The 24083-nt window shown below is 40.3% G+C and overlaps 1 protein-coding gene across 3 annotated transcripts; it reads right to left on the bottom strand.

Moving 5' to 3' along the window:
- Positions 1-7724: 7724 nt before the first annotated feature.
- On the bottom strand, positions 7725-24019 carry Larp7 (La ribonucleoprotein 7, transcriptional regulator). 3 transcript variants are annotated; one of them, XM_021648749.2, is made up of 13 exons: positions 23867-24018; positions 18655-18842; positions 18478-18578; positions 18297-18380; positions 18042-18206; positions 17873-17966; positions 17441-17794; positions 17216-17363; positions 15504-15652; positions 14764-14885; positions 12290-12449; positions 12027-12118; positions 7725-8079 (listed from the first exon to the last, which is right to left on the bottom strand). In XM_021648749.2, the coding sequence occupies exons 2-13, from the start codon at positions 18839-18841 to the stop codon at positions 7999-8001; spliced, it is 1737 nt and encodes a 578-aa protein (XP_021504424.1). In that variant the 5' UTR covers position 18842; positions 23867-24018; the 3' UTR covers positions 7725-7998. The 3 variants fall into 3 exon arrangements, with proteins under 3 accessions (XP_021504424.1, XP_021504425.1, XP_060248704.1); XM_021648750.2 differs by having other exon boundaries at positions 14764-14882; XM_060392721.1 differs by lacking the exons at positions 18042-18206; positions 18297-18380 and having other exon boundaries at positions 23867-24019.
- Between the last annotated feature and the right edge of the window lie 64 nt (positions 24020-24083).

The following is a 24083-nucleotide window of genomic DNA, read 5'->3' as shown; positions in this document are numbered from 1 at the left end:
GGCTGGCTAAACATTTTTTATAGAATGAAAAGATATTATTGTTTGCACTCATGCCTTTCTTATGCTGGTTTTTTGTTTTGTTTTGTTTTGTTTTGTTTTTTGTACTTAATGTGCTTTAGTGACTCTGTGCTATTTATCCTAACATAACAGTGGAGAACGATTCTAATGTAAATTATTTATGCTAGACAGTAACTCTTGCCACAGAATTAGCTTAGCCTTCCCTGAAAAATTGTCAGTGGGAACTTATATCCTCTTTAGCTCAAGCCCTGTCCAAACAGAGAAGCCTGGGCCTGTTACAGTCTTTCACAGGTGCCCTGAGCTACAACGAAGACAACTGCGCCCACACTCACATGGCATTATCTTTCTTAAAAATTATGTATATGTGTGCATCCGTTTACATGTGGGGAAATATAGTAAATAGAATCAGTGGAGATGCCCAGGAAGGCCAGAAGTGTGTGTGTCGCACCACCTCATAGAGGTAGGGTCACAGGTAGCTGTGGGCCACTTGGTGTGAGTACTGGGAGTCAAAGCCTTCCAGAGCAGCAGTCACTTAACTGCTGAGCTATCTCTCTAGCCCCTAAGTTGTAGCATCTTTATCTACAGCATGACCAAAAGATGAAATAGCTCTAAAACTCTTGAGGAAATGTGGTGCTATGCTGTGAAGCACAAAGCCAGTCTTCTTCTTGGGAAGCAAACAAAGTTGATAATCATAAGAAGCCATTGCTAATGACCTATAATTGCAGGGAGGGCCACCTAGCTCAGGAATCTGAGAGTGAACTGAAAAAAAAAACGAGAACACAACTGCAGAAATATTGCCAAGGCTTGCTAGCCCAGAGAGTGACTGATTACAGAGAGAAACCTTCCAGGGACCGAGAGCTGGAGACAGGAAACTCTTAAAAAGCATGTGTTTTGTGCAGCCTGCTTGACTTTCTGGGAGGCAAACTGCTAAGTATTGAGAGGTACGGATGGAGAGTGAGTAATTGAGAGAGGAAAGTGTAAAGATTTCTCTGTAGATAAAACCAAAGAAGATCACTTAGTCTCTTCCCTAGCGACACTTATGGATCTTGCATTTCATCTTTTGTTCTCATTAATACCAGATTCATCTTGTGGCAAAGAGGGACCCGAAACTAAGATAGAGTCACCACACACACACTTCTTTAACTGGCAAGTACTGTGTGTGGCACTCAGAGAGAGACAGAGGATAAGGAAGGAAAGTGGGGGCGTGGATTAGGAAAAGGGTAATAGTTAACACTCTGCTTAATGGAGATGTGAAAACACCCCCTTTAAGTTCTGGCCTCTTCTCTTAGTGCGAACATTAAAGCCCCACTGGAGCGCAGCATTAGATTTGATTGTACATGTTTTTTATGACTTGACTTTTCACATATGGGCATCCAGCTGAAGGGACAGAAAATTGTCACTAATAATGGTGGGAAGTGGACTCTGTTGGGCTTAAAGACTTAATCTTTTCTGCTGGTATAGTGGTTTCACGTGTATAAGGTAGGAGGCAGAAGCAGGAATGTCAGTCTGAGCTAGCAAGACTGTGCCAGAGCAGAGAGAGAGAGAGAGAGAAGAGAGGAGAGGAGAGGAGAGGAGAGGAGAGGAGAGGAGAGGAGAGGAGAGGAGAGGAGAGGAGAGGAGAGGAGAGGAGAGGAGAGGAGAGGAGAGGAGAGGAGAGGAGAGGAGAGGAGAGGAGAGAAGAGAAGAGAAGAGAAGAGAAGAGAAGAGAAGAGAAGAGAAGAGAAGAGAAGAGAAGAGAAGAGAAGAGAAGAGAAAGAGAATGAGAAGCGAAGAGGAGAGAGAGAGAATGAGAATCTATTTAGCCTACTTTTAAGTTGCTGCTTACAGCAGAAAAGGAAGTTTAAAGGATGAAAGTTATTTAAAATCATGAACTAATACATATTTAAATTTTCTGAAGTGATAGCAGAAGATAGTTCAGTTGGTAGAACTTGTGTAGCACAAATAAAGCCCTGGTTTCCTCCCAAGTACTATTTAAAAACAGGTGTGGATGTGCATACCTGCAATCCTAGCACTCAGGAGGTAGAGGCAAGAGGATCAGAGGTTCAAGGTCACCCCCCGCTTCATAACAAGTTCAAGGACAGAATGGAATATGTGAAATTAACCAAATAACATAAAGTAAAGATTTTGTAGGGGAGTCTCCAAGTGTATTTGGGACCATGAGTTGTCTTTTGTGTTTTGCATTGTGCTCTGTGTGTGTGTGTGTGTGTGTGTTTTGTGTTAACTATGGCCTCCAATATTGGCTTCCAATTTTTTTTTTTTAAAGAGCAGTTTTTTTAAAGGATTTATTTATTTATTTATTACATATACAATGCCTGCACCCCAGAAAAGGGCATCAGATCTCATTATAGATGGTTGTGAGCCACCATGTGGTTGCTGGGAATTGAACTCAGGACCTCAGAAAGCATAGACAGTGCTCCTAACCTCTGAGCCATCTCTCCAGACCCTGGCTTCCAATTTGAGGTCCTCATGCCTTGGGTTTCTTACTGTGTGCTGAGAGAACAGATTATATCATCATGTCTGGCTAGTTAGTCCCATGTCAAATTTTCCCCCTTAAGATAGGATTTCTCCATGTATTCCTGGCTGTCCTAGAGTCCTCTTTGTAGACCAGGCAGGTCTTTAACTCAAGAGATCTGCCTGCCTCTGCCTCCCAAGTGTTAGGACTAAAGGTATGCACCACCATAAGTGCCTGGACATAATATCCTTAAGTACCACATACATTCTATTAATTATTCATTGCTGTGTTCCAAATCAATGAAAGTAACAGGCTTCTTTTTTTTTTTTTTTTGAAAAGGTCAATGTGTTCATTTAGATTTTCTGTGACTATCTCTACGAGATAGTTCTAGTGATGTTTTGTGCTTCTACTATCTGTTTTGTGCTTCCAAATAATCTGCCTTGTTAGGTAATGGCCAAACTGAGTACATTTAAATTATTCAGAATGGCTCATGATCAAACCCAGACTGTCACAGATTCTGTGTAATTGCTCTGCTGTGGAGTATGGCGCTGTGCCATTGCTACTCTGGGAACTGGAAATAGGAGCTGCATTTTGAGGTGTGAATACACTATGTGTACTCACCCCTGAAGCAGCTCCTACTATTGAGCCCTCTAGAGTGGCTGAGGTGCTTGCAATTCCCTAGAGTGTACAGTATTGAAAAAATTTTTTTTAAATATTTATTTATTTTATATAAATGAGTGCTCTGTTTTTATGCACACCAGAAGAGAGGAAGAGATCCTGTTAAGGATGGTTGTGAGCCACCATGTGGTTGCTGGGATTTGAACTCAGGACCCCTGGAAGAGCAGCCAGTGCTCTTAACTGCTGAGCCATCTCTCCAGGCCCTAAAAAATATTTTTATTTATTTATTATGTATACACTGTCTGCCTGCGTGTCAGAAGAGGGCACTAGATATCATGATAGATGGTTGTGAGCCACCATGTGGTTGCTGGGAATTTAACTCAAGACCTCTGGAAGAGCAACTAGTGCTCTTAATCTCTGAGCCATCTCTCCAGTCCCCCAGGATTGAACTCTTGATCTATTTTTTCCTTAGATTTCATACAATAGTTTTAGAGTTCTCACAATAGTCTTTTCCCTTTCTTTAGTATAGTAGTTACTTTCTGCATCTTGCAGTCAAAAGTATAAATAATGCAATTTACTCCTCATATGCTCTTAGCTACTTATTGAACAATTTAACATTTATTTGTGTGTGTGTGTGTACGTAAAGACGTGTATCTCCCTGTGTGTGTATGTGTGTGTGTTTGTTTCTATTCCAGGGAACACATGTGAAAGTCTAAAGACAAGTTGTGGGAGTTGGTTCTCATCTTCTACCATGGAGTTCTCAGAGAGATTGAACTCTGGTCCTCAGGTTTGTTAGTAAGCATCTTTACCTGCTGAGCCATGTTGCCTGTCTAATCTTGCATACATATGTAATTTTGTAAATACATTGCTATGTCCCACATTAGTCAAACCTTGCTTTGATGTGATAGGGTGATAAGAATGGAGCCAATGACAACCCACGTTCGACTTCAAAAGCTGGACAGACAGAAGCACTCCCATTATCTGTGTACTGAGAAGGTTTCAGAAATGGCATAAGGATTTTGGGGCCAGCTGGCAGGAGCAGCTAGGATGGATTTATGTTTGGGGCAAAGCTGAACAGTGGACTTCTCAGAGAGATGACTCAAGCTCACCTATGTGTTATTGAGTAAACCTCAAATTTTCAGTTTACTCTTAAATTAAAGGGATCTAAAATCAGAATGGCATTAAAAATCTTTGTGGGTTTAATGAAAAAGGTTAATTAGCATTATAGAAAATAAAGTTAAATTACACACACACAAACCAACTGTTTTTGTTTTGTTTTGTTTTTTGAGACAAGGTTTCATATATATCCCTAGCTGGCCTGGAACTTACTGTATAAACTAAGCTAGTCTTCAACACACAGAAATGGCCTGCCTCTGCCTCCAGAATGCTAGGATGAAAGGCATATACTACCATGTCTGGTTAGGAAAAAAAAAAATACATATATATATAAACTTATATAATCTCCTCCTTTTCCTCTTCTTCTGATTTGGTTTTGTTTTTATTATTTTTGTTCTCCTTTTGGGATAGAATTTTGTATAGTCTATGATGGTCTCAATCTGCTATGTATCCAGGGCTGCTCTTGAACTACTAATTTTCCTGCCTTTGTCTCTCCAGTGCTGGAAAGACTGCAGATCTGCAGTCTTACAACTGGCTTAAGCTGTGGTCCTTGTCTATTTTATTTTGTAATCAGATTTGAATGGAGCAGAAAGACAAGATTTTCTAATACTTTAGGTGAAGCTCTATAAAATGCAAATTATTTGGCCAGTCATTCCTATTACATTTAAAAATCTCACTAAATTACTACATCCTGACTTCTTTAGCTAGCACATCAGCTACCAAGATTAACTTTGAAATCCTCATTCAATTTCATTACATATCTTCTTTTTTATTGAAATAAGGATTAGATTGGGATAGAAATCAATGTTTATTTGAGATATATTTATTTAAATCATTAAATAAATTAGAATTATTCAAGAAATAGTTAATCTAATTATCATGAGAGTTCAGGTGCCCTTGGAAGCGAGGGGCACCAGGTCTTGATGCTGGAGTAAAAGTTGTGAACTGCCGAATGTGGGCGCTGGGAACCAAACTCAGGTCTTTTGGAAGAGCAGTAGGAGAGCTCACACACTGGAGGAGATCTCTTTAGAGCTGCCATGCTTATTTTAAAATAATTCTACACAATGAATCCCCCCAAATCAGAGGTCAGCTTGGCACACATCAAGCAAGTACTCTATGACAGAGCTACACCCTCAGCCCTATATCATAATGACTTTTATGTAGTGAGAGAGGTATATGCACATACAAGCTCAAATCAACTGCAGGTCAAAAGATAATGTCAAAACACTAAGGGCTGGAGAGATGGCTCAGCAGGTAGGAGTGCTTGCTGTCCCAGCCTGACAATCTGAGTGCTCCCTGAAACCATGGTGGAGAGAACAGATGCAGAAAAGTCGTCCTCTGATCTTCATATGCTCATGTGTGTGCATTCAGACATACATGCTAAAACAAGAAAAAAAGGGAGGAAAGGAAGAAGGAAAGAAAAGGTTATCAACGGAGTCTAGGCACAAAATCGTTCCTTGCATCTCCACGTCAACTAACTCTTTTGAAACAGTTTGGGATACTCTCATTTGATTCAGTAACTGTCAGTATAATCAGGCAAAGTCAATATTGACATCAATTCCAGCTGTGTAAATTTCCCCTAAATCAACGTTGTCCAATCAAAACAACGTAAAGCTGGGCATATTATAGCACATATCTGCAATTCTAGCACTTGCGAGGCAGAGGCAAGGGCAGACAGATGACTGCAATTTCAAGGTCAGCCAGGGGTCCATGGAAAGACAAAAACAAAACAAAACAACAAAAACAAAAGTAAAAGAAATGTGCACATATAATTAAAAGTAAAATATCATTAAATTAAACCCCTCTCTAATCCATTTGGTCCAATGGACAAGTGCAAGTGATTATTCAAATAAAAAAACTGTGTTTTTTTGTTCGTTTGTTTTTAGGCAGGGTCTCACTATATAACCCTGGCTGTATATATAAGCACTCTGTAGAACAACCATATCTCCAACTCAAAGATGCACCTGTGCTGAGTGCAGGGATTAAAGGTATGCACCCCAAAGACCAGCTCTCTTAAAATGACATCCTAAGAAAAAAAAATCCAAGACATGTCTGTATTTATAATACTTTAATTCATTCAGATTGGCTACATTTCTAGTATTAGCTATACTAATAAACAATAAAGCTAAGTAATTACAAATTTACATTTTATTTTTTAAGGATTTATTACATATGCAGTGTTCTGCCTGCCTATACACCTGCATACCACAAGGCAACAGATCTCACTATAGATGGTGGTGAGCCACCATATAGTTGCTGGGATTGAACTCAGGACTTTTGGAAGAGCAACCAGTGCTCTTAATCTCCGAGCCATTTCTCCAGCCCCCAAATTCACATTTAAAATTTTCAACTTTTTGGGGCTAGAGAGATGGCTCAGCGGTTTAACAGCACTGTCTGTCCTTCCAAAGGTCATGAGTTCAATTCCTGGTGACCACATGGTGGCTCAAAACCATCTATAATATGAACTGATTCCCTCTTCTGGCAGATATAAATGCAGATAAAATACTCATATACATAAAATAAATCTTTAAAATTTTTTTTTCAATTTTTATGTTTTCCATGCATGTATGTATACCATATCAATGGTGCCTTTTCTTTTAGTATGTTTTGTGTTTGTAAAGGCATATACAAATGGACTCTCATGTGGGTTCCAGGGACTAAACTCAGCTCAAGCCTGGCAGCAAGTTGTTTTTTGCCCACTGAACCATCTTGCCAGATCCGCAGAAAGACATGCCTAACTAGCTTTCACTTTAAAAACTTTCTCCATAGTAAATGTTCAACAGTCAATGTAACCCTGGTGTCCTGGGACTCTAAATTAGGCTGGCTTTGAACCTACAAAGCTCCACAGGCCTCTGCTTCTACCTCAACCAGCCCTGAATATTGAAGTCTTTATTTACTGGAGGTCCTTCAGTTATAAGCTTAAGAGGATATAACAGTTGTTTCTAGGTATTCTGTTGCCGTGAGCACATGCATGCATACATATCACCCTGTGGAGGAAAAAGAAGGGATAGGCAACTTGCCAGGATACTTATATTTGGCAGTGATCAGCTGTTGTTTCCCAGCCAGTGAGTCAGAGTGAAGATGCCTGAGCACAGGCCTCACCCTGGGTCAACGACAGGGAAAGCAGAAATAGTATGCTGAAACAGACATTCTACTTTAAGGAGCTTCTGATGGAGTCTAGGATCCCAATCCTGCATAGGTGCTGTGAATATACTTCCGGAAAAATACAAACTTTAGTTCTCCCTAAGGTCGACTTCCAGACTCCAAGGTCATAGCACCTGGCACATAGTCTAAAATAAAATGTCTATTTAGGGAAAACAAACTCAATGCTTTTAAAATTCAACATCTTAATAAGAAACATGATAGTTTGTTGTTCAAAGGAAGAGGAGAAAAAAAAGAAACAAAATATCTACATCTGCTAGCAGAAAAAAGGTACAAGGGAAAAGTTATTATAGTTTGCATCTAATATGTATTTTTATTTTTGCAATTATATATTTATTTTGTAAACAAAACAAAACAATAATGTTCAAAACACATTTATTTATGAACTCATCTGAAGCTGACTTGCATAATTTCAATATGAAGGGTTAGGGCACTCATTGAAAAAAAACTGTGACATACGATGCACTTAGAGTTATTAGAAAAGTCTTATTTACACATTGAGGAACAAAGGGTTTTTTCCCCTTTTCTTTCTTTCTTTTTTTTAATGCAGATCCCAGCAGAACATCCATCAAGCAGTCCTAGCCTTCTAAGAACACTCCAGCAAGCGAAGCCAAAGGGAGCTGCCGTCCTTCTCAATCATACTCAGAGAATCGAATGTGCTGACTGGCTTGTTGGGTCTTGGCCAATCTAATCTTCTCAGCTTTGTTGATTAACTACAGAGAGAGAAGTGAGAAATTATGTCTTGAAAACTCCAAAATGAAAAAAAAAAAAAAAAAAAAACAATCACCACTATGAAAGTTTTACAACAATCAGGCTGAATAGCGTTTTTAAAAGCTGGAGGTAGAAAGACATGGGATCACTGTTTTGATTAAATCAATTTACAGAGAACTGGAAGAATTTTATTAAATAGACCTTAAATCTTTGAAGCCTCTATCTTCCTCCAGTAACGTTTCATTACTCACAGTCTTTCAGCTGATATGTCACTCACTCCTCATTGTCATTTAACCTTTCTTAGGAAGAGTCACAACTCAGCATTATTTTGTACAACCTCTGGACTTGGATATTAATTACTAAGACTTAATGGTATGGGACCCTTCATTACATTGTGATTAAAGTTTTACATATTATTATTTGAATGAGATGTGATGTTTCTGGGCTGTGTACTACTCAAGTTTCCTTTACAACCCATTTACAGGTAAATGTTCCCAGAGGCAGAGGAATCTGAGAGGTCAAGGCCAGACTAAGCTACAGAGTGTGACCCTGTTCTCAGAAAAACAAACCAAGAAAACAAAGAAAACCTGTTTACTGGAAAGATAATTTCAAGCAGAGTGACAGGACTATAGTGCGAGGCAATGCCATACATTTATTTATTCGCTCATTTTGTTGTTGTTGTGACTGGGTTTCTCTGTGTGTCCCTGGCTGTTCGGGAACAGGTTGGCCTGGACATCAGAGATCCACATGCCTCTGTCTTGAGGTACTAGGATAAAAGGCATGTGCCACCATGTCCAGCTAATCTCTAGCTAGCTAGCTAGCTGTGAGCAAAAATCTTACTCTGTAGTCCTGCCTGGCCTGGATCCTACTCCACAGACCAGGGTGCCCTGAGTTTTGGCATTAAAGGTGTGTACCACCACACCAGGCCATCTTCCTTCAATCTACCCCACATATGACATAACTCTTTTGTTGAGTCAGGGTTTCCCTGTGTAGCATTGGCTGTCCTGGAACTCACAGTGGAGACCAGGCTGGCCTGGAACCACAAACTCACAGCAGCCCCTCAGCCTCTGCCTCCCTTGTTTTCTTAATAGCACCTTTGTTATCTCTTCTAAGACACTTGGGAAGGAACATGAAGTTTCCACAGTTAAAGGCGCGCAGCACCATGCTTGGCTCAGGTTGCAATTCTTTTGTGCCAATTACACCTTCTAAAAGCTTAAAATTTGCTTTACAAATAAAGCAAAACCCCTTTACTATTGCGATCTGTCTTTATTAAATAAAAATATGCATTACATTACATATTTTATAAAACACATGATATAGATTTCTTTAAAAGGAGAAAATAATTTTGCTCTTGAAACACAGGGCAACAGACTGCAGCATTCCCAAAGCAGATGCCACTCTTCTCTGCAGTGGGTCTCTGTGTGATCCAAGCTGGTTTGAAGATCACTCTTCTGTGCCCTGAGAGCAAACTACTGCACCAGACAGCTACAAGTTTCCTTAACGGAAAGACTCTTAGAGGTCTTAAACATATGAGGCCCAGGATGTGGGAGTAGCTGAGTCAAGCCGGTAGAGTTCTTGTCTAGAACATACAATGTCCTAGGTTTGACTGCTGAACACCAGGTAAGTGCAGGTGAGAGCAGAGTAATCAGAACAGCAAGGTCGTTCTCAGCTACACAGTGAGCTTGAGGTCAGCACGAGATACCACAGACCTTGTCTCAATCATTCAATCCATGAATAAAATCTGATGTACCGGACTGACAGGAGGCTAGGACATGATTGAATTAAGACACTGTTTACAAGTGGCAGAAGTGAGAAATTCTAGCTAGCCTAGCACATCAATGATGCTGTTCCCAAACACAAATTCTAACTTCAGCTGGGTAACATACAGCAGATATTCCAGTAGAAAAGGCCATTTTGATTAAAAAGAAGACAAATATCTAAAAACTGTGGGATAAGGGTAGTTGCTTCAAAGCCTGACAACAGGAGTTTTATGCTTAGGACTCATATGGTCGAGGAAGGGCAAGTCCAGCAAGCTGCCCTTTAACTTTCACATGCATGCTGAGGTACCCGCACACCCACATAAAATTTACACACAATTAAAAAAATTAAAGAACATTCAAAAACTAAAGTGAATTAAAAAAGCTTTACCTCCGGCCTGGGAGAGAAAGAGCAGCAAGGGCAGCAAGACCTCAGTGTTGAGTCCTGACTTACAAGGGCTTAGAATTAAAGCACATCCCACCAAGAAAAAAACAAGCCATTCTCCTTTGGCAGATCCTTCCTTCCGTTCCTAATCCTCTGAGAACTCATTTACATGTGCCTCGTTTTCATCTGTAAACACCTATGCAGAACTAAACATTTACTGACTCCTCTTTCTACAGACTCAACAGGGTTGAGGCTCCCACAATGGGTCCTGCTTCATAGCATGAAAACTAAGAACTAAAGACTAAGAACATAAGCACTCTTCCCCACTCAAGATGGATTAGTATCTAGTGGGGAAACCACAAGGTATCTGTCATATCAGGAAGGAATTACGTCAGAATCACTGAAATTCGGCCATTGTTCCCCATGCACTTAATTCCCATCACTGCAGCACAGAATGCTGCACTTCTGAACTCTTGGGTGGAGGTAGAAGCTGCCAGCTTTAATGTTCTGTGCCATACTGGCATTGTCTATGGGGCAAAGAGAGAACAGGAGACTTGTTATTCATGCCTATCACTCTGTGTGCAGGATGGGCCTGACAGTCAGAGGGCTTTAGCTCTGCAGGAGGCCAGTGGCAGAAGCAGCACTCACTTAACACCCCTAAGGAGCTGAGTTCAATCTCCAGCAGCAGGAAACAAGTTAGATCAGCAAAAGGTTTTGGTTCCTTTTCTCCTAGCAAGCCTCCAACACCATTTGCTTTGTGTGGTAGGTAGCTCCCCTGTATTTCAGTCTGTTAAGTTAGCTAGCTTCACTGATTTCTACCTAGATCATGCTAGCAACCCTGATAATGAAGCAAGTCAGAACAAGTTGTTGTTCTAGTTTAATTTTATAAATTATGCCAATGTTTCTTTGCCTGATACTAAGATGAATACTGATAATTTTCTAAAATTAAAAATATTTTATTACTAGTTAAAAACAGAATAGACAATTCAAAGGAAATGTCACAGCAATTAGAAAAATAAGTATTACTGAACCGATTACAGTTCAGTTACCAGTTCTGAATTACTGATGTAAACATCTGAACATCTCAAACCAGTTTTGAAATTTACACCTCCAAGATGAAAAAGTGCCAAGGATGAAAGAGGCTTCCCCATCTCAGCAAAATCAGAAAACAAAAACAAAAACAAAAAAACTCCTCAAAGAACAATGGAAGCAAACGTCCCTGTCAGTCATAAATGCCAAAGAAACACAGACGAAAAACTCACCAAGGCAAAATTTATAGGACATTTGTACCAGGGCTGGCCTTGAACTCAGAGATATGCCTGTCTTTGCCTCCCAGAGTGCTGGGATTACAGGCGTGTGCCACCTTGACTGGCTGCCTCCAAGTTCTTAACAAGTTAAACATAATAATCTGGTTCAAAGAATAAACATATCCTCAGTGAATCAAACATTAGGCTAATTACCACAGAATAAAATTGTTGAATGACTCGGTTTCTTTTAATTATTTCAGTTTGCTCATGCCACTGACTGATTATCAGAAAAATAACACTTTTCACTGCCCAGAAACCTCAATCTGTCAATCTTCTCTGCAGAAGACAATCTTTCTACAGGTACTTATCCAAAACTACAAAACCTTGTGGCCCCAAATCAAGACCGTGTATATTTAAAAGGCAATTACAATTATGGGTCCTTGTGGATAAAGGACCTTCACTTCATGTATTCCTAAAGCAGAAGAAATCTGTATTCTCAGCTGGGAAACTCAAAGTGAACTCATCCTTGCCTACCACTGTCAGAACATGCATTGTCTCACCTTCTCCGTGCCTCTCTTCTTTTCCCGAGGTTGATTAAGTTTGGCCTGTCTATCAACCAAAATCTTCTGCCAGTACCTCTGCTCGTGATCACCTGAACAACAAGGAAAAGCACGGATCACTGAGTATAAAGATACAAATCCCAATCTCAGCAGCAGGAGAATGTTTGGGGGAAGAATGTTAGGTCCACTCGCTCAATGAAGAGCAAGTGAAACAGTTACCTATGATGATAACTGTTCACTAAATAAACACAATCAGGTTTTACCAGAAAGGACCTCGAGGCTCCAACTGTGCTTCTTCCTAATTTCAGCCTGTGCATTCATTACTGCCTGAGCATCCTCGGGAGTTTTGAACCGGGCATGGCATTCAGTATCTCCTTCCAGCAAGTCAACATAAACTACTTCTGAGATGGTGGCCAGAATATCCTACACGGGTAAGAAGTATGAGAACTTAAAATCAACACCTACGACGTTTGACCATGAATGAATGTAGACACAGAGATTGTCATGTAAATATATAAAATACTTCTAAAACATACAGAAAGACTCTTGAAATAAACTTAAAAATGAGAAGCAATTTAACAACAAACTTCTATCTTTCATGATATTAAAAGTCTATGTGTAAAATAAGAGCTGACAGTGGGGCTCAGGTAAGGACAGATTTGTAGCATGGAATATAAGTGACCCCTCCCCCAGCAATCTGGAAGTAGGTTAGTTTAAGGAAGATTAAAAGAAAAGGCAGCATTGGAGAAGTTTATTTTCACTCACCTACACAAGTGTGACTTAGAATACATGGAACCATCTTTCAACATTTTACAATAACCAACAGAAATCCTAGGAGTCTTGGGTAGATTTACTGAAACACAGCCTGACAGCTCTCAGTTTTAGAAAAAATACCTAAGTAACCTTTTCTAAGCAAGCTGAGGTCACCCCTCGAGGGAACAGTTTTACCTATAACACCTGCTGTGAGGTCTAATTAAGGAGATGCCTGCATTCTTAATCAATTTTTTTTCTCACAGCAGGTTTCCCACACAACACAATGCATTTATGCAGGAATGTCACAGTAATTTTAATTGTCAAATTTCATTCATTAACGTTAAAGAAATAAACTCTGCAGTTTAGAGAAGATTTTGGAAATATTTAATTGTAGCATAAAAATAAATAAAGATTTGCGAGTCTTTAGAAGAAAGAAACAAGTCTCAATTCACTCTTAACACACAATACACAGAAATATTAGAACATCCTTACTAAAAAATGTTGGCTTAGTCAAGGAAAAAAAGAGACTTATACCTGGGATGTTTTTATCCAGTTAATCGTACTCATTAAAATACAAAGAGATCGGTCTGTAGTGAGTTGATGAAACTGTAATGTGTACCCTGGTAATGGTAAGACTTTTATAACTGATTTTCAGATAGCTTAGAGAATTCCAGTTCAAAAGCTATTTACTACACATCCATTACAAAGTCAGGCTGATCTCCTAACTGAAAACCCACGTAATGACAAGTCAGCTCGTTAATCAGTAACAAGCAACGGAGTTCAGTTTTTGTTTCAGAAAGACTAAGTGATTACTACAGAACTCTCAGCTGCTGCGCTACCACATTCTGTGTGTGCTTGGGACTGAAGGCAGGTCTCCCTGTTGCAAAGCAAGTGCTTACTGACATCTGTTTAGCTTTTTAATCTAAATTCAGAATTGTTATCGTATTTTCAGACGTAAGCTAAATGAATTTGGAATTTGCAAATACTTTATCAATATCAAAAAGAAAATTTATGTCTTATTACAGTTACAGGATTTAAAATAGAATACACATCACACAACAGTGAAAAAAATCACCTCGTTTTTGCAGTTAAAAAGTGTGATTAGAATTGTGCTGCAGTTCTATAAAAAACTAAAACAACATAATATATAGTAGTAAATGCTGTAAGATGTTAAAGGTAATTAGAAAATTAATAGAACACTTTTATACAGTATAAAATAGTGTTATCGGAGAATATTGGGATGCTGAAACAGGAGGAGTGCCAGCCTAGGCCAAATAATGAGTTAAGACAGGCCATTCTACAAAACAAAACACAAACAATGTCTCAGAAAAACAACAAAAGGAATGATCATCAGGGAACCTCAGTCCTGACGAATATATAAATCTATAAATTCAGCAGCTGGCTTCAAGACAAGACAGTAGCAGGTCATTCAACTTTAAAAAGTAACCTCTGAACATGTCTATTGTTAAACAGATCTTTAAAAAATTAAAGGTGGCACATGCCTTTAATGCCAGCACTTGGGAGGCAGAAGCAGGTGGATTTTTGTGAGATCAAGGCCAGCCTGGTCTATAGTGGGAACTCCAGGCCTGCCACCAGTATTACACAGAGAAACCCCACTTCAAAAAATAAACACACAAACAAACAACAAAGGCACCATATATCTTTTTAAACTTTTAAAATGGAAAAACTCTTTCAAAGCATAATACTGAATACATATTATTTAAACAACTGCTAATTAGGATCACTATACAGCTCTCCATTGAACTACACAGCCATCAACTACTAGCGACACAGAAAACAAAGGTGTTCAGGCTGTTAGAGGTTCAGTCTTATTTTCTGAGGACTTTGGTATTTAGATTAAATCCAAGAGTTACCACAACTCAAACTCTACAAGCACTTTATCCAAGAGGACCAAATTCTAACTGGGTTTGTTTCATTTTCCATATTATTTTAAGACATTTCACACAGGGCTAACATCTATTACCCTGACTTGTTTCCTGCCAGGTAGAGGCTCTGTGCTGACAATCTTCACAATCACTCCAGTCACGAACTGTGGCCCTTGTGCAGTCACCTTCTCCTGGGCCGAGCACTCTGGATGGCTGCCTGCTGAGGTGAAGAGGAAAGGGCCAGAGATAACTGTCCCACACCTGACATTTTCCACCAGGAGCACTACTCTGCAACAGCAGTAGTGAGCTCAGGCTCAATTAAATGACTTAGAACTTCTGTAATTCTAAATTAAGGCATAACATTACTCATCTGGAATCAACATGGAATAAAATGCATAATTTCTGTGAACAAAAGAACAAAACTTCAACAAAGATATATGCCAATATAAACATAAGGGTATTAAAAACATACTATTCAAACGTGAGAATCTGTATAATTTGTAAGAACTTCAAATCGTTATTAATACTACAATCCATAAAAATAGTGCTTTTCTACGTTCCTGCTTGGTTACTCCCACCTCCAGGCCCTCCTGAGTAAGCTCCCTGGGAATGGAGGGAAGAGGCAGGCTGGAAAAAGCCCACTCTTTATTATGAACACTTCCAAGTTTTTCTTTTCTTTAAAGTTTTTTTTTTTTTTTTTTTCCCCTGGTAGTGGTTCAACTTATAGCTGGGGAAACCACTCTATCACTGCAATAAAGCCACCCCTGAAAATATTTGTAGAGTAAAGGCAGCATCTTCAGTGTACTGTAACAACAAACGCCATTAGAGTGAGCGTCACCTTTTCCATTCTCCACTCCAGACTTAGGCGCTCTACAGTCGGTTTCCATTTCTGACTCCAATTTTATTTGAGATATTGTTTTTTTTAGAGAAGCCATGCTAGCTTTTTGCAATGCCAAATACTCTTTTTTCAAATCCATCCATTCGGTTCTGCAAAACAAAATAAATTGAACTACTGAAATAGTGATAGATACTGAAATAGTGAAATAGTAATGATTTAATTAAAAACTTGAAGTTGATCTAAATATGTAGTAACTCCCCCCAAACTTTCCTTTTTTTAAAAAAGCACACACTCAATTTACTTTTTAAGTAATACATCTATCTTGCAAACACACAAAGGCAGTTTCTTTTCCTTAACATTCAGGTAAAATGCTTGAATTTCCCAGCTGTTTCTAATAGTTTTAATTGTAAAATCAATTTTTTGAGTTACTTCCCTTAAGTAACACTCACTAAATTAGGCAACTTTGGGGAAAAGTGAGAGACTAAAATTCAAAGATTTGTCAAATTGCTTCCAATTTGAGAGATAACATTCCTTAGGATTTACTTGAATCAAAAGGAATTTCTAAGAAGAAAAAAACACCCCATGGAAGCAATTTATTTATTTACATACATTTAACATGTAGATGTCTCTTCAAACAGTGAGGGCTCCTCCAGAGAGAGGCACAACGCATCTCCTGGCTCAGTGGGAGCGCCCATTGTTACCCTAATCTGTGCCATCAAACAGGGAGATAGGAGATTTTTTTTTTAAGAGGAGGATATCTTGTGGTAATGGTTTTAGCAGTTAACATTGACATCTGTTTACTTCAAAAAAGAAAAAGAAAAAAAATCCAGAGCTACCCAGGATGCTCAGGATCTACTTTCCCTGAGAGCCGATACATTAAAATAACAAAGGGTCTTGTAATGATTCTCTGAGATAGAAAGCCAAAAGGAATTCAGCAGTTAGGAGTCGTATAAATAGAAGTGTCTGAAAGTCAGTGTCTTTCACCCTCCCAGCTGACAGCAAGATTTCTTCTGAGCAAGGTAAACTGTATTTCCGTAATCCGTGATTTAATTTTCCCCGTGGGATTGTTTATGTATTTTGGAAAGTTGCCTCGGGTGGGTTCCCTTCAACTTTAACATGGGAGTGCTTTCTGTCTCATTTAGAAAAGTAAGTGCTTTCATGTTTTAGTAGAAGTGAATTCAATGCACTCCACAGTGGAACACGCCAACTTCTTAGTGGGGGTCCCCTCTGCTTTAACATGGGGTACTTGCTGGGTTAGACAGTAGTAAGTGCTTCCATGTTTCAGTGGAGGTGTCTTCGGAACCCTTCAGCGTCTTCTCAGTGAAGAAAAAGTAACAGACCCGAGCTTCGTAAATCTAGACTGGGCTCCCCATCACTTAAACGTGGATGTACTTGCTTTGGAACTAAGGAAGTAAGTGCTTCCATGTTTTGGTGATGGTAAGTTTTCCTTTTACATTCTCAGGACTTTAAGAATGCCACTGATGTCTGTTTAAGGGGCCTCCTTTACTTTAACATGGAGGCGCTTGCTGTGCCTTTAAAAACTAAGTGCTTCCATGTTTGAGTGTGGTGGCTCCTACTTAACCCTCATTGTACTGCCTATGGACATCGGCCACCACTGTTGCTAATATGCAACTCTGTTGTACAGAAATTGGAATTGCACTTTAGCAATGGTGATGGCCTTGTGTCGGTGGCCACGGAGAACAGGCACTTACTTGGACAGCACTCTCAACGGTATAACTTCTTCGCCCATTTTGTGTCTCTCCTTATGCTTCTTCTTATGCTTCCTTTTCACTTTTAAGAGTGAATCATCTTTTCTCTCTCCAGTCTCCTTCTCCTCTTCAGTAGAGCAGAATTCTAAGTCTAAAAAAAGATAATCCCTTAAGATTGTGGTTGTGAAGCAGGTAAACTATTTGCACTTCTAATCCCACTGACAGTACCTCTGCTTTCCTTGGAGACCTCAGAAGCTGCTTCACCAGCGACATCCTTCTGAGCTCTTTTCCTCACTTTTGGCTTGGGGGCTAGGCAGTCTTCGTCCTCAGCGCTGCTCCTCTCCCTCTTTCCTGCTCTGCCTTCAGGTAAGATGGACGATTCGGCCTTGTCCCGTTTTTTCTTTTTCTTTGCAGGTGGCTTTGGAGGTTCAGGGGTTTCTGCCTCGGAACCCTCAGAGGCAGTCCTAGGTCTCTTAGCTTTACACACAGCCATGCTGCTTGTGTCCACAGCTAACTCTTTCGCCTGTACACTGTCTTCCTTCTTTATTCTGCCTTTTTTCTTTTTCTTTTTTTTCTTCTCTTCTGTAACAACAATGTTTGCATAGTTTTATTCTCTGTAAGCTCCAGTTTTGAACATTTCCCGCGTAAGTAGGCACTCACCAGCTACGCGTAAGGAAGGAATGGGCTTGTTTTTCACAGTCTTGGGGAATATGCCGGGCTTTCTTGGGGCCTCTTCAGGCGGGTTATTAAGAAACTGAAACAATTGCAGAATATTAATTTATTGCTAATATCATGTGTTTTACTTTACAGGTCCCTCAGATGTGCATACCTCAATGGCTTTTGCTGCTTGCTCTTTTGTTTCAAACTCCACGAAGGCGAATCCCTTAGGATCCCCACTAGATTTATAATGTGGAATACTTATGTAAACAACATTGCCACACTTCCCAAATACTCTCTCAATCCAGCTGTGAGTGACGTTTTTGGGGAGTAACTCCTACAATAAATCACAGGTGGTATGATACTTTATATGATACATAAATTTATAAACAATAAATTATAATTAGAATTTCGTGTCTTTTCTTACCACATACACTGTGCGTTCTTCTTCATCCTTTGGCCTCTCACCTAGGGGTTTTTTCCTCCTAATTCTGGTCCCTTCTAAGTCCAACTTTTTAAAAAATGCGGTTCATAAATTATTGTTTAATAATTGTACAAATATAACGTGCAAATAAAACTAAAGATAATTATGAAAATTTTATACCTACCTCTACAACAGATGAGCTTTTCAATGCTCTGGCTATTAGCTTCCCATCAGTGGTCAGCTTCTTCATTTTGTTAAAAGACACCAGAAGAGAGATGTCCACATCTAGATCATAGCAAAAGACATTGTGAAACTGTCAGCTGTTCCTGTCCAGCCCCCCTGGGAGTTTAAGATAACTTACATCCATCTCTAGATTTTTCAATTTGCTCTCGGAGAAACCTGTCCTTGTGAAGGTTTGCATCTCCAAACCAGAAGTCCACCTGCTTAGCAATATCTGCAAGCACCTGTTTAACCCGCGACCGCTTCTTTTTTTCTTCTTTTCTCTTCTCAGTGCTTTCTTCCATACTTTTTTTGTTTTCAGTTTCCATTCTGTAAATTAATATAGAAATGTTACAAAAACAGAACCTTCCCTCCCGGGACACAAGGAGCACAGGAAGTGCCTAAGCCTTCCTGCTGCTGTCCCTTTGCATCCTCACTCAAAGCATGCATTTCCACAGGATGTTTTAAATGCTGGTCAGTCAAATGCAAGCTTCCCCCCCCCCCTTTTAAAAGATTATGTAGTAGTATTCTGCTTGCAGGTACACCTGAATGCCAGGAGAGGGCACCAGGTCTCAGATGGTTGTGAGCCACCATGTGGTTGCTGGAAATTGAACTCAGGACCTCTGGAAGAGCAAGTAGTGCTCTTAATTAACCTCTGAGCCATCTCTCCAGTCCCCAAGTGCAAATTTTGAAAGCATACAAGTAATAAAACACCTACTTGATAGCTTGAGACACAAAATGCAGATAGCTACATATAGTTATCCAAATAAATGATTGGTTAAAATAGGTGAATATGTATAATGGGAGGCCTCATCTCAGATCTTCAGTTTCAACCTCCTGTCAGGCTCTCACTCCTATCATACTAAGGGAACTCCAATGAGCTCACTGACTGCTTGGCCTCAATGCTTACATGACCTCCGAGTCAGGAATTCTTCCCTTGTAATATGTTCTTCATATAGCTCTTAAGAGTTTTCCTTTGCTAGATCCTTCTGTGGTTTACTTCATATGACTAGACTCCTATCTTGGCCTCTCATCTTTCTCTATCCATTCTGAGGTCCTGGCTATTCAGCATTGGGCTCTATACCTTACAAACCATTCTCCCATTAGCTCCATATTCCAACAGTCAATTGTACACTTGACTGTACATTTGTTATTTAGAGGATATCTCAAACTTAATAAAACCAGAATTCTAACATTTAAAATTTTTTACCCCTTTGAGAAATACCAACTATAAAACAGAGAGTAAAACTACAAAGAACTCTCATTTCCTCTTTCCTCATACTCAGGTTATTAGCAGTTGTACTAGCACTGGTTTTAAAGTACATCCTAAACATTAAAACTTATTTCTAATAAACCACTTGGTCCAAGTTATTATCATGTCTCACATGAACTAATCCAAGATCTTCCTTAATAGTCTGCTTGCTTCTAACACTGTTTTCTTATGATCAATTTCCAATATAGCACAATCACTTAACTGTGTAAATCAGGACAACTCTTTGTACAAAAGTCCACAGACCTTACAGTGGTTTATGAGGTCCTATTATGATCTGACCTGGACTCGTTTCTCCAACTTTATTTTCTACAGTTCTTTCCAGCGGACTTATAACATATCAACCCTAAGCTCCTTGAATGTGTTGAAGCCATTTCTGTCTGTAGACCTTTGTTCTTTCTGCTGTTTGTTTCCCAATACCCCTGTATAGCTTAGTTATTCACCCAGATCTGTGAATATCACTGTCTCAGAGGCTTTTTCTTTCCAACCTAAAATAATCGCCAATCTGAACCACACACCAAGCTTTCTTTCTATGCTTACCACTATCTGGACTTGGGGTTTCGTTATCTATCTACCCCACCATAATCTAAACATCGAGGCAGAGGTTTTAATTTGATCACTACATTTTTGTGAAGTTGTTACATATATTTAAAAATACCTATAGCTGGGCATGGTGGTACACACCTAAATCCCAGCACTCATGAGGCCCTGGCACATGGACCTCTGTGAGTCTGCAGCCAGCTTGGTCTATATAATAAGGTAGAAAGCATTTCAAATCATCTTTTAAGGTGGTAAGGTACAAAAAAGGATGCATACAGACTACAATGATCACAGAGCAGGCTCCACGATAACGGTTAGTTATAAAGGACAGTCCTTTTCACTGAAAAAAACCTACCATGTACAGCAGTGGTTCTCAACCTGTGGGCCATGACACCTTTGGGGTTCACACATAGATATTTCTATTACAATTCCTAACAGTAGCAAAATGACAGTTATGAGGTAGAAAAATAATTTCATGGTTGGGGTCACCACTACATAAGGATCTTTAAAGGGCTGCAGTGTTAGGAAGGTTGAGAACCAGGGCTCTAAGGCACCAGGGCTCTAAGGCACAGCGGAATGTACAGCTATACCACATCTGTTAGATCTAAAGTGGAGCAGACAGAACTGCAGAAACAGGCTGTCACATCATCCCTCCACTGCATTAGCCCCCAGGCCATCCTGGCTGTGTCCCTGACGGTTACTTAGTCCAGTTCAGGACATCAAATACACCTTCACTTTAGAACAAGTTACAGACTGAACAGAAAGTCATACAAACCATAGAACAATTTAGCCTCCCTACTCCAGGCCTGAAGAACACTAGTTAGTTACCTTGGTTACAGAGGCCCCTAATCTTCACCCACTTCTGTCTTTCTCCCTAATGCTGGAAACAGGGATAAGACCCATGGGACCCCACATCACAGGCAAATATCCTACCACTGAACTATTTCTTAGTCCTTACTACACTCCTAATGCTATTTGTACGTTGCCAAGGTAATGTGGTATACTGTCATCCCACACATCCTAAAGGAAATTTATTCTTTCCTATCAAAGCCTATTTATGCTAATGCTAACACTATTATCCACCAAGTTGACCAAGCCACCTCCTTAATGTGTTTGAAAGTTTGTCATCTCTGTGGTCCATAAAATGTGGACACAGTATTATCTTCTTAAGAGAGTTACTATGAAGATTATTGAAAATGTCATTGAAGCACTTAAAAATGCTGTTATAGAAAGGTCTGCAGAGCATGGATCAGCAGTTAAAGAGCACTGGTTGCTCTTCCAGAGGTCCTGAGTTCAAGTCCCAGCAACCACGTGGTGGATGACAACCATCTTTAATGTGATCTGATGACCCCTCTGGCATGTAGGTATACATACATAAAACAAATAAGTAAATAAACAAACAAATCTATTAAAAACAGAGAGAGAGAGAGAGAGAGAGAGAATACTCATTGCTCTTGCAGAGGACACAAGTTCAGTTTCTAGTATGACATCAAAGCCCACAACCTTCTCAAACTCTAGCTCCAGAGGATCCAAAGCACTCCTCTAACCTCTGTGGGCCTGTGGTACACATATACACATTCATGTAAATATATTTATAAGTTAAAAAAAAAAAGACTCAAAGGAAAAAAAAAGCTGCTCTGGAGCTTTAAATCCTACCAATTTGATCTCTGAAATGGCTCTCACTGCAATTTAATGTTCTCCACAGCTGCCATTAGAATTTGAGGAGTTTACAACATGCTCTAGAGGTTTACAGAGGTTATCTTTTACAGTGTCCCCTGTCTATAACATTGATGTAGCTTGTGAAGTTTATTTCTCAACTTGCAACATTAGTCATTCCTTATTAATTTTTCTGTGGTATCGGAAATATACTGTGAAATTGGTGTGGTGGCACACAACTTTAACCCTGCACTCAGGAGGCAGAGGAGGTGGATCTCTGGGTTTGAGGCCAGCTTGCTTTACACAGAGAGTTCCAGGACAGCCCGCAACTCTCCCCAAGCCCCATCAAAAAACCATGGTCTCTGAATAGAGAATAAAAATTACTGTGTAAAAGATGTCATTTACTTAATATACATTGTTCTAAATCTTGACAATCCTACTAAGTAGTTTCTTTCAACTTATTTGTTTTGGTTTTTTGAGACAAAGTTTCTGTGTAGCCTTGGGTATCCTGGACTTGCTTTGTAGACCAGGATGACCTTGAACTCACAGAGATCCGCCTGCCTCTAGCTCCCAGAGTGCTGGGATTACAGGCGTGCGCCATCAGGCTGGGGCTTTTCTTTCAATTTTAAAAAGGGGGGCTGAAAGGTTCTGAAATTTAGTCAAAGCTGCTGGGTAAGCGAACACTGCCCACCTTTTAGAAGCTTTTACAATTTGTCACCATTCATACTATACTCTGACCCAGGAGTTCTTAATCTGAAGTCCTTGACATTTCAGGTGAGTTTCAAGAAATTTTAGGAATCCATAAGTCAACTTCATGCTTATACGAATACGGTAAAATTAAGTGCTCCAAATCCATTCAAAGGAACAAAGACCAGATCGATATTCAATAGAGAGTTGAAATGAATTAACAGATACTGGTCAAGCAGTAACTAAATACATCCTACTTGGGCAAACGTGATTTTCATTTTTATGATTCTCAACAAGTTATAAAGTTGTAATACTGTCATAATCTGGAAAGTGAGCTATACTAGATGTAAACTAAAAAAAAAAATTTTTTTTTTCAATTTCAAAATCAGTTTTTGCTTGTAAAATCATACAAAGTGTTTGCATGGGTACACAAAGTGTTTGCATGGGTGCACGTAGAATTTCCAAAGAAACTCGACCATAACATTTTTCAGGTTATGAACAAAAAGAGGGCACTCAAAGAGAACCAAAGTTGTAGTCATGGCAAGACTATTCTCAAAGGTGGCAAAACACTTAGCGGCTTGGATCTTTCCCGCGAACGATCTTTTTGTTTTATAAAGCCATTCGATTTCGCACCAAACACCCACCCCGCCCCAGTAGTCCCGGCTTCGAAAGATTACTAAATGCGGTCTCATTTCTGCAGGACTTCCATCCTCAATCCAAGTTCCACTCGTATTTTCCCTCGGCTTCCCAGAAACGCACTCGGAGAACTTAACCGCATCATTTATTGTTAGTCCCTTCTACAGCGGCATTGTCTACGGGAGGCCGAAACGGCGGAAGGCTTGCAAAAGACAGGACTCCAATCTCAGCCTGCAACACTGCTGCCTCTGGGCAGCCCAAGCTCAAAGGCGACCTGCCCAACGTCCACGGTCCCTTTCCAGACAGACGCCCCCCGAGAAGCCGGGCGTGCCCCAAATCTCCCAAAACCAAGCTCGGCCCGCCCCCTCCCGGCGAAAATCGGAACTGCAAGGGCCGCCGGGAACTGCGCGTGCGCACAGATGTGCGTCGCCACACCAACGGACCAGTGGGAGGGGGGCGGGGCGGGCCGGACCACGCACGGTGGGATGGACCTCAAGAGACCGGACTGAGCGGAGTTTACAACCTCACGGGATCTGGGCGGCCCTGCAGGCCCTCTGCGACTTACTCCGTTCGCGTCCCCAAAGCCACGGTCAACGCTGTGTTCTTCCACGCTTTCCGCCTCCCGCTCCTTGCAGTCGGCGTAAATTCGCGTCATCCGACGAGCGACGCGCTCCTCCCGGCTCCCTGCGGAAAACCGGGTCTGAGGCCCGGCGTTCGTCGCCGACGTCGTGGGCGACGCCCCCCGGGGGCGGGATCGGGGGGCGGGGGAAGGGAGCGCGGCG

The sequence above is a fragment of the Meriones unguiculatus genome, chromosome 10 (genome assembly GCF_030254825.1).
Source record: "Meriones unguiculatus strain TT.TT164.6M chromosome 10, Bangor_MerUng_6.1, whole genome shotgun sequence".
Taxonomy (NCBI): Eukaryota; Metazoa; Chordata; class Mammalia; order Rodentia; family Muridae; genus Meriones; species Meriones unguiculatus.
This window is presented reverse-complemented; position numbering and strand designations above follow the sequence as displayed.